Below are 12581 nucleotides of genomic sequence, written 5' to 3'. Positions count from 1 at the left end.
TGGATCAAAATTGAGAAAGTTATGCTTGGTCAAAGTGAGACATTATTTCAGGACACTTAGAAAATTTTCTAAGTCCAAAATCTGCAAAATTTGTCAAGACTTCTTGGCCAGATTTCTTGCCTTTCAAGGCACCATTTGAAAATACTTTCTTCATAACAATTGTACCTTTCCATGTCTTCTTTCACATACTTTCGGAATCATCCCATTTGGATCTTTGGTTTGGGAGATGCACTCATCTAAAGTTGGTATCATAAACTGAATTTCTAGGCAGCATTTAGGCCAAACTGGCCCAACCATTTTGCAGATGATGAAACCTGAACTTTAAGGCCACTTTTCACCTTCTTACATTCATCATATCAACTTGTGTCCAACATGAAAGATGTTAAGCTCCATGAACTCTTCCTACTGTTTGCATTGCCTTGCCATTTGGTCATGTACTCATCAAGATACCAAGTCTCAAAGTCACCCTGTTGGATTGTTTCCTTGCCAAGCCAAGACAACCAAGTCATGCTGCAAATCGACTAGCCCACATGCTTTTCCTCATTTGGGCATGTAATATTTCTTCCATTCACTTAAGTTTTGCCAAAACAAGAGATCTTCTAATACACCTCACTTTTGTATCATAGTGCACATAACCAAAACCAAACATTTGCAAGCCCATTAGACACTTTAGACCTACATATTTAAGGCATTAAACCCTAATCTGAAGAGGTGGAGGCTGGTATTTTTGAGCAAAGAGCAAAGGCAAGTGGACAAGGTTGCTTTCCTTCCATTTCCATTTCACAAGTTTCTCAAGTAGAAGCATTGAAACAGCACCTCATTTCCTTCCATCCTCTCCAATACAAAGAGGCAGTGGACCTTACATCCACTAGGTAAGCATTTTATCACTCTCTTCCATGGCCATATTCATGCTTGCTCATCATGTTTTCCATGCTCATTCCATGCTTGTTCATCATGTTTACATGCTTGCTTTATGTTGTTTCCCATGTTAACAATATGCCATGCTTGTCTATGAAGCCCTCACCATGAGGCATTGTTATTGAGCTTGAGTTTATGCTGTTGTTTTCTGTTGTATCCGTGTGCATATGGCCATCTTGCTGTCCACTTTTCTTCATGTTAAGGCCATTATTTTCACTGAAATAAAATACCATGATGTTCTACTCATTGCATACTTGAACTTTGCTTTTTATACCATGCCATTTGGTGCACTAAGTTGGTTGCATTTTGTTGTGGAAGATGAGAAAAGATTTACTGTTTTTCGCGTTTTCCTTCGTGCATGGCGCTAGGGTTTAGTTGGAGAAGATGATGAACGCGTGACGCCTTGTTAGCCCTTCGATCCCTAGCGCATGATATAATCTTAGCCACCCAGTCTTCTTTTGTCCTGCGGTGCTTAAGTGATGCCTTGCCCGGTTGATATGTATGTCACATGTTTTTTTAAAACTTTATGTTACTTTATTTAATGTCACACGCTGAATAAGTTCATTTGGACCGGGCTTCCTGCACACTTACTTCCAGCACCCCACACGCCTGGCCCATGATCCATTCACCTTTACTTTCATTTTTCATTTTTAATTCTTATTTTATTTTTTCTGTTTTGTTTTTTAATTCTTAAAAATATTTTCTTTATTCATTAAAATACCCAAAAAATATTTTTCACATTCTTGATGTCTTATTTAATTTATTTTAATTTTAATTTTTGTATTTATTAAATTTTAGTATTTTATTTTAATTATTTATTCTAAATGGTTCATATTAGCATACTTTTTTTGTGATTTTTATTTTCATGACTTAAAATTATTTTTAACTTTTGATTTTTCGGATGAAGGTTGACCAATGTCTCATGGTCAACCTGACCTTTTCTTGGAATTTTATTTCCCATTTTAAATTTATTTTGGATTTATTTTTGACCTAGTTTGTTTGGTTGACTTTTCATTTGACTTCTGTTTTATTTCAATTAATTTATACACTAATTTTCATTATTTTTGAAATATTTTTGGGGGATGATGATGTCCTGACCCCACCTTAGTTAGTTTAATTTTTCATAATTTTCTTGATTAATTTACTATTTATTCCATATTTTTTAAGTTGACTTGACTTTTCAGTTGACTTTTCTATGATTGATGTTTGACTTAGGGATTGCTTAGGGAAATTGAAGAGATATTTTATTCCTCCCTTGTTCATCTCATATGTCATACATTAGAGGCTTTTTATCTTGATTTTTATTTGATCCTTGCATCATTTCCCGATTAAATTATTCAGTGATCCTTTGTGTGCATAGTTTCATCTATCTGATTCATCTGTCATTTGTTATACTTGTTTCTTTCATCCATGCTTCTATTGTTTGATTGTTTAACATGTTTATACTTCTCATGCATTGTCTAATGCTCCGTTATTTCATTCTTTGATTATTTGATTTGATTATATACATGTTTGCTTATCTTATCTGTTTGATTAATTGTTGCCTACTTGTACGATGTATGAGGCATATATTCTTATTTGTTTGATTGCCATGAACAATCCCCATTCAAAACAAATGTACCCCTCTCCCATGAAGTGTATAATGTTTATTCTTTCATTCTTTATTCATCTGTTAATACAAGAATTAAAACGAACATCCGATAATCATTTCAAAACAAGATCAAAACCTCGATCCAACGTCGAGTAATCGTTTTCAAAACTTAACAGAACCGACACGTATTCATCCATCCTTTTGTAAGTCGATTGCTTCATGCATCGCTATTTCTCTTGTAAGTAGATTGCTTCATGCATCGCCATTTACCTGTAAGTCGATTGCCTCAGGCATCACCATCTACTCTTACCCGTGGTTCCTCTCCTTGCTCCATCCGTCGACTCTTGTTCCGTTTAGGTGGCACCCATTAGATAGAACCCTTTCTATGATAACATAGGTAGGATTCCCTTAATCTTTGTATGATAACATAGGTAGTATTCCCTTTTTCTTTGTATGATAACATAGGTAGAATTCCCTTATTCTTTGCATGCTAACATTAGGTAGACGTTCCCATTTGTAAATCCTAACACATAGGTCCATATTGCATGACAACTCTAGGACAGAGCTTCCCCATTTTTAGACCTTCCGTGCGTCTCCGATCTTGTGGCATGTCAATCTGTTCTATTGCAAAGAGGTAACTGCCTAAGACTCGATTCAGCGAGCTGCGGCACCTACTGCTAGGACGTTGAACACATTGCCCACTCTCCTTTGACACAACTGGTGTCCTCCTTTGTAAGTCCATGTTCAGATGGCAATCCTTAACCCCTAGTTAGTCGAACTACAACAACTCTGATTCTCATGTTCAGATGACATACGTAGGCACGAGATGCGATGTCTTGCCGAGTTTTTGAATGACGACTAATAACTAATCCTTGTTTGTTTTCTCCCTCGTTGCGATTCTTTTCTCTCGCCCTCGTTGCGATCGAGACCTTCCCTTTCTCTTGCCCTAGTTGCAATCGAGACCCTTGTTCCCGTAGTTAGCTGAACTACGGTTTGCTCTAATTCTCATTCTAGATGAGATACGTAGGCATAAGACGCGATGTCTTAGCGAGCACAATCCTCTTTCACCCATAGGTAGCCGAGCTACGAAGACTCTGATTCTCATATTCAGATGAGATACGTATGCAGTGGATGCGACATCCGTGCGAGTCATTTTTCTTTTGACTTTCTTTTAGTAAATAGTACCTTAGATAAACATACACCCTTTAGACGAGAACAACAAGAGTGGATCCCGTAGAGTACTACGGATGTGTATGGGTGCTAATACCTTCCCTTCGCATAATCGACTCCTAAACCCAAGATTTGGTTTCGAGACCTTGTCTTTTCCTTTTCTCTTCAGGTTTTCTTCGATCGTTTCCTTTCCCTCCTTTGGGATAAATAACGAACGGTGGCGACTCTTCTGTCTTCTTTTTTTGCCGGTTGTTTCCTCGCATTTTTTAGGTTGCGACACCCCCCTTGATCTCGTCTAATTTAACTCTAACTTGGGCGCTCTCTTGCTCTTGTTCAGTCATCATTTGTCTTGCTCGGGCGCGATTATTGTACTGGTGTTGAAAAATCAACGTGAAACTGGGGGAAGAAAGGGCGGAGTGAGACTCTATTTTGACAATGTATGAATGCATGTATGGATGCATCTTGTTTGCAAAACTCTTGGTTAGTTTCAGTCATTCATTTCAGAAATGCCACAACCTTGCTCGCAAGTATTTAAAGCAATAAAGCAATAAAACACAATAAAATGAATCCCAAAAGCGATTTTTCATTAATTAAAACAAAGTTCAAATACAAACGGAAATTCTTATGGATTATGGGCTTTCGGAACCGTAGCAAGGTCGGTAGTCAGCCCCTCCAACACCGCCTTACAAAACTTAATGAAATTAAAGACTTGATGCAGGGTGTTCTCTGGGCACATGCACCAATCAACTTCTTGCAGTTTCTCAGGTAGCTCTCGCATGACGGAATTCACAAATCTGGACAGCCTCAGAAATTTGCCCTTCCACTCAGTGTAAAGCCCTTGGAGATCTTGAATGATGCGCAAGTCTTCAGCCTTGGTCACCTCTGTATCCCTATAGAGGTTTCTCCAATATCTGCATTCACCTAGCAACATCATATAGGCAACATCCTGATCCCCACCTTCAAGTGCCTGGATTCTAGCATCGGCTTGTTCCAACTGATATTTCAGCCGTGTGCAAACTCTTTCTGACTCTTCAGTTCTCAGCTTCCCGGGTTCCAGAGTATCCTTGTATTTCTGAATGGTATTCTCCAGTTCACGAGTACGAATCTCAGAAATCAACTGTGCTTCCCTTTTCATTTCAAGGGTCAATTCCAGAGTCTTGTTGAGTTTTTGAATCCGGAGTAAAGCTCTATCCAACTCCTCCTCCTTTGACTTTAACACAAATTTAGTGTTGTAGAGCGCTTGTCCTAACTTTTCTCTCCTTGCCTTAGACTCCCTAGCTCTTTTGTTGGAGATTTCAAGCTCTTTGTCCTTCCTCTATTGACCATCTTTCAAATTCCCATTTTCTACCGAGACTCGGCCGAGCTTAATCCTCAAGTCAGCATTCTCCAACTCCAACTCCTTAATATAGGCATTAAGCTTCTCCACATCTTCAGGTAATATGGGCTCTAGCTCAGGAACCAACGGATAGATAGAAGGATCAAATGGAAAAGGGAGTTTAACCATATGAACCCTCTCTCTTACCCAACAAGTATAAGGCTCTTGAGCAATGACATTTCTCTTACCCAACTCCTTACCCTTTCTGATAACTGCTTGCCAAGACCTCTTGATCTTCTTCACCATAGGGTGATCTGCTTCAATGCTGTGTAAGATGAAAGGTTCTAAAGCTTCCACTTTTGGAGGGCCATTCATAGGGTAACCATGCTGCCTCAAAGATAACACGGGGTTATAGTTGATGCAACCCTTGGTTCCTATCAAAGGTACATTTGGGAAGTCTCTAATGCTGACAATAACATCCTCGGTTTCCCAATCCCTGATATACCACTTAACATGATTGGAGGTGAGAGAAGCTAACTTCTGAGAGGGCTTGAGTTCCTTCGAGACAAAAGGGCATTCTTCGGGCATATGAGATCTGAACCAGGCATGCAACAGTTGCGCACAACATAAGATGGTTCCTCCCTTCTTCTTATGACAATCATGGAGAGCATAGTGGAGGTATGCCAGGAGGAACGGTACAGGGTTTCCAGAGAGGAAGATTCTCACCGCCAGGTGGTCCACAAAATGGTCAATATTTGGGAAGAGAACTATCCCATATACCAACATGGCTAACACATCATAGAAGGCTTCCCAATTCCCCCCCTTTTCCATCTTCTTAGCTTGTTCTTCGAAGAACTTCCTAGAAAAACCATTGAGAACTCCCTTCACATCCCAATTGTCCACGACTTCAGAAACCTTCAAACCCAAAGCTAAAGCTATCCTCTTGGGAGGAATACCTTCATCAAACTTTGTAAATGGGTTATGATCCCTCAGGTTCCGGCCTACAATCCTCTCAAATTCCTCCAAGGTAGGAGCCAATTGGAAGTCAGAAAACGTGAAACAACATAGAGGTGGATCAAAAAATTGAGCAATAGTCACTGCAGTCATCATGTCCATCTTCTCATTTAGGATGTCCAAAATTCTTCCATAGTCTTGCACAAAGCTATTGAGTTTGATTGGTGTTACTTTGGAACTCAACTTCTTCAGGCTGGCAAGGTCCACGTTCTTGTATTTGAACTGAAAAGTGTTTCTTCTCTCAGGATTCATTTTTCTAACAAGTCTTGGATTCCTGAAATAACGCGAAACAAACTAAGAGTTTTGCTTTTTATGCGTATGCAATGAATGGATGAATGCAATGTTTTTTTGGTACAGGTTTAAAGGTCCGGGGTATGGATAAATTTGATTGCTTTCCAAAACGGGGTTCTCACCGGGTGTGATCTAGGGTTTGGTTACAAAGGATCCCCAGAGTCATTGATTCACAAGAATGTTTGACGCTTACGGAAAATACTTTCCGGTCATTAACTCCATCAAGGGAATCTATTCTGGGTGAGGTTCTCGCACCGACTCTTACGAAGTATTCACCTCGAGAGTCCGTACTACGCAACCATCGACTTGGTTCTAGACAGGGTACTCAGATTCATGGATTCAAAAGAATGTTTGATGCTTACGGAAAATACTTTCTGATCGTCAACTCCATCTAGAGAATCTATTCTGAGCGATGTTCTCGTACCAATTCTTATGAAGTATTCACCTCGGGAATCCATACTACGCAACCATCATTTCTAGTTGGCCAAAGGTTCAATGTTGTAAAAGGTTCTTAGAGTCATGGACCCCTTTGAAATATTGAAGCTTACGAGGTATCCACCTCGGGCGACAATATTTGTAAAAGGATCTACTCCGAGTGAGGTTCTCGTACCGACTCTTACGAAGTATTCATCTCGGGAGTCTGTACTACTCAACCACCATCCTATCTTATGTCTTTCCATTCTAGACTCGGGTGTAGAGTCTTTCCCACATGGTTTGCAATCAAATATCCAAGTACCCAACACAGTGGAACCAATATTCAACAAATATATCAATATAACAATAAAGATAATAAAAGCGATAAATAAGGAAAAGCCACACAATTAAACAACAAAGGCACACAAACGTCCTAACTAGGCTTGACTTACTTAGGGAACAACGTCCCCAGCAGAGTCGCCATCTGTCGTGCCTCGGAAAATGGGGATACGACCTAGTGAAGCGCAATCACACGCTCACAATGATGGACTGAACAGAGTCGCCACCGAACTTTATTTATTCCTAAAAAGGAAAGGGAAATATCGATAAAACCCAAGAAAGAACGACAATGATATTGGTCGTCGCAACCAAATCAGGGTTCGGGAGTCGATTACGCAAGGGGAAGGTATTAGCACCCCTCACGTCCGTTGTACTCAATGGGAACCGTAAGGTTAGTTGTGCATATTAGTGTTAGTTTGAAATGTTAGGCTTTAAGTTATTAGGTGGGAAAGAAAGAATAAAAGAGAGGAGAATGTTTTTGGATTTTTGACGAAGGACTAAACCTAAGTTTTTTATTAGTGGGCCTGACAAGATTTACAAATCTTACTCCTACGTATCTCAATAGAGAAGTCAAGGTTTACGTAGTTCTGGATAGAAAAATGTTTGTTTGTTGGTCGATTTTAGCGAAAGCTACTTTGTGTCAATCGACGAAAACATTGTTGGACTACCCAAAACAGGTGGAGAAACATTGCCTTGCTTTTTTTTGAAACAAAGTGACTTTCGTTTGAGAAAAGGTTTAAGAGTCAATCGCACGACGGTGAGAAAAGAAGTTGATTGGTTTGATGCGTTGTGAGTAATGGCGAGAACTTGGATGGGCGAGATATCCATCTCGAATCCTAGTCTCAGGAGTGTGTGGTATCCACCACGTTCCATTTCCATCTTATTTGCAAAAGTATTTAATAAGAATTAAGTGTAGGCGAGGCATCCACATCGAATCTTAATCTCAGGAGTGCATGGTATCCACCATGTTCCATTTCCATCTTTATTGGAAAAGTGTTAAATATGAATTAAGTATTTTGAGTTTTATTATGAAAATGGCTTGACATTGGATCAAGCATTGATGGACGTTTTTGAGAAATTTGAATGGATGTTTGAGAGAAACAGAATGGATAGATTTGGGTGATAACGAGAGCTAAGATAGGCGAGACATCCATCTTGAACCCTAGTCTCAGGAGTGCGTGGTATCCACCATGTTCCTTTTCCATCTTTATTGAAAAGGTCATAAATATGAATTAAGTTTTTTTGATTTTTTATTATGAAAATGGCTTGACGTTGGATCAAGCATTTGATGAGTGATTGAGGAAGATTTGAATGAAGTGGTTTGAAAGAAAAGGGATGGGTTTATTTATTGAGAAAATACTTGACGTTGGATCGAGTCTTACTTTTGATCTTTTTGAAAAGAAATTGATTTTATTCTTGTGTTAGTAACTAGCTAAACAATCAAGCAATAAAGAAATAAAAACAGTAAAATTATTACACATTAGGGGAGTGGGGGCATATTTTGTCGAATAGGGATTCAAAGTAATGAAATAATTAAATTGGAACAAAATAATCAACGAGCAATGCATGAGTGTAAGTGCAAGAGAACCGTCTCATTGTAAGAAGGCCCAAGAGTAAGCCATGTGAAGAAAATAACAAGTACAACAAGTTATATTTACAACACACTTAAAAATTAAATCGAAAAAAGTAAAATTGGGACATGCACGGATTAAAATCGGGATGCGAGGATGCAAATCAAAGTCACATAACACAAAGACGTGCAAGGCGAATGGAAATTGAGAAGCAAGCAAAACCTAGATAATTTGCTCAAAGCCGATTTGCACATATTGACAACAATCGAAATTTCATATGTGATTAATCAAAACGTGGCGAAATACTACCAATATATCAATAAAATAATAATGGAATAACAACACAGGAATTGTTGAATCCATAGATTAAAAATCGATGTCTAATTCATGAAAATAAATCAGGGTCAAACATAAAAATCAACAATTGTTTAATATATAATATGAATATGAGAAACATGCAAGTAAAATAGAAATTAAGAAAATGGGTGTCACAAGGTATCGAACCCACCACCATGAGGAAGGAAAGACAAAGCTTTCTCCACTTGGCCACAGACGGCCAACTATTACCTTAACAGCGACCCTACCATATAAATAAAACTCGACAAGATTGAATATATAAAAAAAAACAGAGAAAGCCAACATGGCTGTATCGCTTTGTGAAAGAAAATATTCCACTGTAATCAATATATGGGGGACATGAAAAGACAAGTTATCAACAAGTCATAAATGCCTGGAGAATCGTGAAGGAGACGACATTTGCAACGGTTCAAAAGCCACACACCGCAAAAAATCACTATAACTTGGAGAAATGTAGGAAAGGAAAGCCGAAAAAAAAAAGCACCCGCCTATCTCTTTTGAAAAATCCAACCTCTCTTCAAAAAAACTTTCTTTCGTTTTTGAAAAGCACAGGAAAAGAAAACGACAGAAGAGGCATCAATGTTGTCATCCAAAGATAAACTACTGAAGCCATATCCACGACGACAACTTCTAAGAGAAAGCCGGAGTTGGACGAGGATTACTATTCTCCCATCGCTCTATGGTCACAAAGGAATACCAAACAATATTATAACACAACAAAGATCGTAAATAGGAACTAACCAAATGCAACGAGATCGAACAATTGATGTAGGTAATGTCTTGCTGAATCTCCTCCAAAATGTTCTTTTTCTTTTGGTTCGTTTGATATCAACTTCCGCTCGATTTTGCCCCTTCAGAGTGTATTTCTTTTCCTCCGTGTTCTCTTTTTAGGGTTTTTTTTTGCTATTTCGCCGTCAAAGGAATTCCTAGGGTTTTTTGGTTGATTCTCTTTATATATCACTAATCTCCATTCTTTCTCTCTGCTGTGTTTCTTCAGAGTAGTGGAGCGTGTTCGTACGGAGGATGCTTGGGAAATTTTGTCCTCATCCCTAGTTGGTGGTCCCTCCTTCAATTCCTCTCCATCTCCAAAAACTTCACCGTTGGTAAGAAAAAGTTTCACCACTGTAAACTTACTTAGATCAAAATAGGATGCGTTTTTTTGACTTAAACTGATTTTTGTGTGTTTGTGTTGCAGCAGCTTCTCTTCTATTGTTAGTGGTAGACTATCACTCTATTGCTACGGGTTAGCCTAATCGACATTGCGGAGAAGTTTGCATTCAGTGTAGCAATCCTAGAGTAAAAAGGAAGTCCTCCCAAACTTGATGAGGCCCTGTTTTGGTGTGTTCGTGTGCGGCTATTACTCTCAGGATAAAAGTTGTGCATACTGAAGAAGTGAACCAGATTCATTAGCGGCTAAGTAACCTGTGTAAGTGGACTCAATCGTGCTAGGAATTCTCATATGCTAAGCTTGGACTGGTGCAGGTTTCACTGCAAATACTTCATCTTGGCACCTTTTGTATTAGGATTGAAAAGGATCTGAACCTTATTCTTGTTGATCAAACGTTTTATCGTATCTACTGTCATGGCAGGTACATCTAAGAAGTGCTCTGCTTCAGCTTGAATATGTTGTCTCCATTCAGTACTGTCATTTGGACTTAAAGCAAAGCAGAATACCTACAAACTCTTACTGTTGTGCATGTCAAAAATAAAACATTTCCAAAGTTGCTGACTCACATACCAATCCTTAGCCTTTTATAGTTTCCTTCAAATTTACTTTCTGATGATCCCTTTTATTTCTTTGAACAATTTGAACATGATCCTCCCCGCAGCAGACACGTTGAAGTGCGTGTAGGAGGTTGTAAGTTTAAAACCTTTAGGACTTGTAACAAACATGACATTGACTGGTGCTTTTTGTAATAAAACCACGTCATTTCCTTGGCTGTTTTTAGTCATGATGATACAAGAGAAAAATCTCTTTGGCAACAGGGTTAGTAGGAGAAATGCATATGTTGTTGCCCTGTTGACGCATAAGGTTTCGATATAGGTTTCAGCGGTTTGCTCTTTCCCATGTTCCAAAACTTGACATGATTGTAGTGGTTAATGCAATGCAATGCTTGTTTTCAGATGGAGCAAATTTGAGTTGCTAGAAGAAAGCAGGTTTTGGATTTTGTTTATTACTTAATGCCTGCCATAAACTTGTGCAGTGTTTTACAAGGTAATATTGCAAGACTGCATTTTTAAGTCGACACGGTATGCGAACGATGGTTATATTGTATGCTGCAAACTCGCTTTTTATGAGTTTTAGATTTTAAACTTGTGCTTCTTCATTGGTTTCAGGTGGTACCGTAGCAGCAAACATTTCAACCTGAATTTTGGGTGACGGCGGTTGAAAAACGACTGAGCCTGTTGAAATGCATTAAAACCCCTGCAGAAAGGAACAATTCTCCTTTGACGGATTGCGGAGAGCTTCTCAAAACTGTGAGCACACATGCCCATCAGTCTCATTTTGCCTACTGTAGGAGATTTCAGGAGCCAAAAACTGCCTTACTATTTGGTAGAGGAGGAAAACAGGAGAGTGAAGTAGGGATTGGGGTTTTTGGGGTTTTAGGGTGGGTTGAATTTGGTTCACATTCCATTTGTGTAGATTTCGTGAATTCGGAACATCTTATGACGTGTAATGCACAGGACACTTGCTGCTAAATGAGAAAATGGTGGTTTTTTGGTAGCGAAACAAAACCTTTTCCTTGTACTCAATTTCTGCAAATAGCATTTTATTCTTCTTGGAGCGAATTCGGCTAATTCCTTTTTCTAATTTACTCTCTAGGTTTCTGAGTTCCTTACCATTCATATTTCTTAAAGCTTCACCCATCATTTGCCTGTTATGATTATGCAAATTACTGATTTGCACTCGCCGTTTCGCGGCTTCTTGCTGATAATACTGGGCATTAGTCTCAGAAGCTGATTTAACACCAGAAGTATCAGAACATGCTTTCTTATACCTCTCAATAGAAGCTTTCACACTGTTATTTGCAAATTCATAGAGACGACCACGAGTCTAAAAGACTATAAGAGCAACTTCTGCATCGCAAAGCACGGATAACTCATATGCCTTCTTAAGCAAGCCATTTCTACGTTTGCAGAAGGTAACTTGGCGATTTATTGTTTTTTCAATCCTCTTGATCTCAATCTTTCCCCTTCCAATCTTTCTCTGAGGAGAATCAGGCATGGATTCATTTGGAAAACTCATAGTTGCAAGCTTATTAAGGACAATTACACAAATTATAATCTTTGAAGTAGAATATATAAATTCTCTCTCTTCTTTTCAACTTTGTAGAACAAAGAGATATAAGAAAAAGAAAGCAAAGAAATGGTATTTATAAAGTGAAAAACCACCTTTTTTCTCTCCATTATTCTCCTTCCATTCAACTATATCATCACTACCCTTAGCCAAATCAACTTCATCCTCATACAAAACTGAATCGTTTCTTCTACCCAAAACTCTTATGTCGCCCACTCACGGTAACATCACCCTCTCCATGCAGTGCCGAATACCTGCGTTGCTTATAACCAAACTTTCCCATTGTTACGCCTTTTTTAACAT

The 12581-nt window shown here is 38.7% G+C and overlaps 1 protein-coding gene and 1 pseudogene across 1 annotated transcript; both read right to left on the bottom strand.

The window, feature by feature from the left end:
* Positions 1–4994: 4994 nt before the first annotated feature.
* On the bottom strand, positions 4995–6110 carry LOC127130506 (uncharacterized). The gene has a single exon (XM_051059501.1). The coding sequence runs from the start codon at positions 6108–6110 to the stop codon at positions 4995–4997; it is 1116 nt and encodes a 371-aa protein (XP_050915458.1).
* Positions 6111–11645: 5535 nt separating this feature from the next.
* LOC127130505 (floral homeotic protein AGAMOUS-like) lies at positions 11646–12378 on the bottom strand (annotated as a pseudogene).
* Positions 12379–12581: the final 203 nt, after the last annotated feature.

The sequence above is a fragment of the Lathyrus oleraceus genome, chromosome 3 (genome assembly GCF_024323335.1).
Source record: "Lathyrus oleraceus cultivar Zhongwan6 chromosome 3, CAAS_Psat_ZW6_1.0, whole genome shotgun sequence".
In the NCBI taxonomy this organism is placed as follows: Eukaryota; Viridiplantae; Streptophyta; class Magnoliopsida; order Fabales; family Fabaceae; genus Lathyrus; species Lathyrus oleraceus.
Note: the sequence above shows the minus strand (reverse complement) of the source record. Positions and strands in the feature narration are given on the sequence as shown.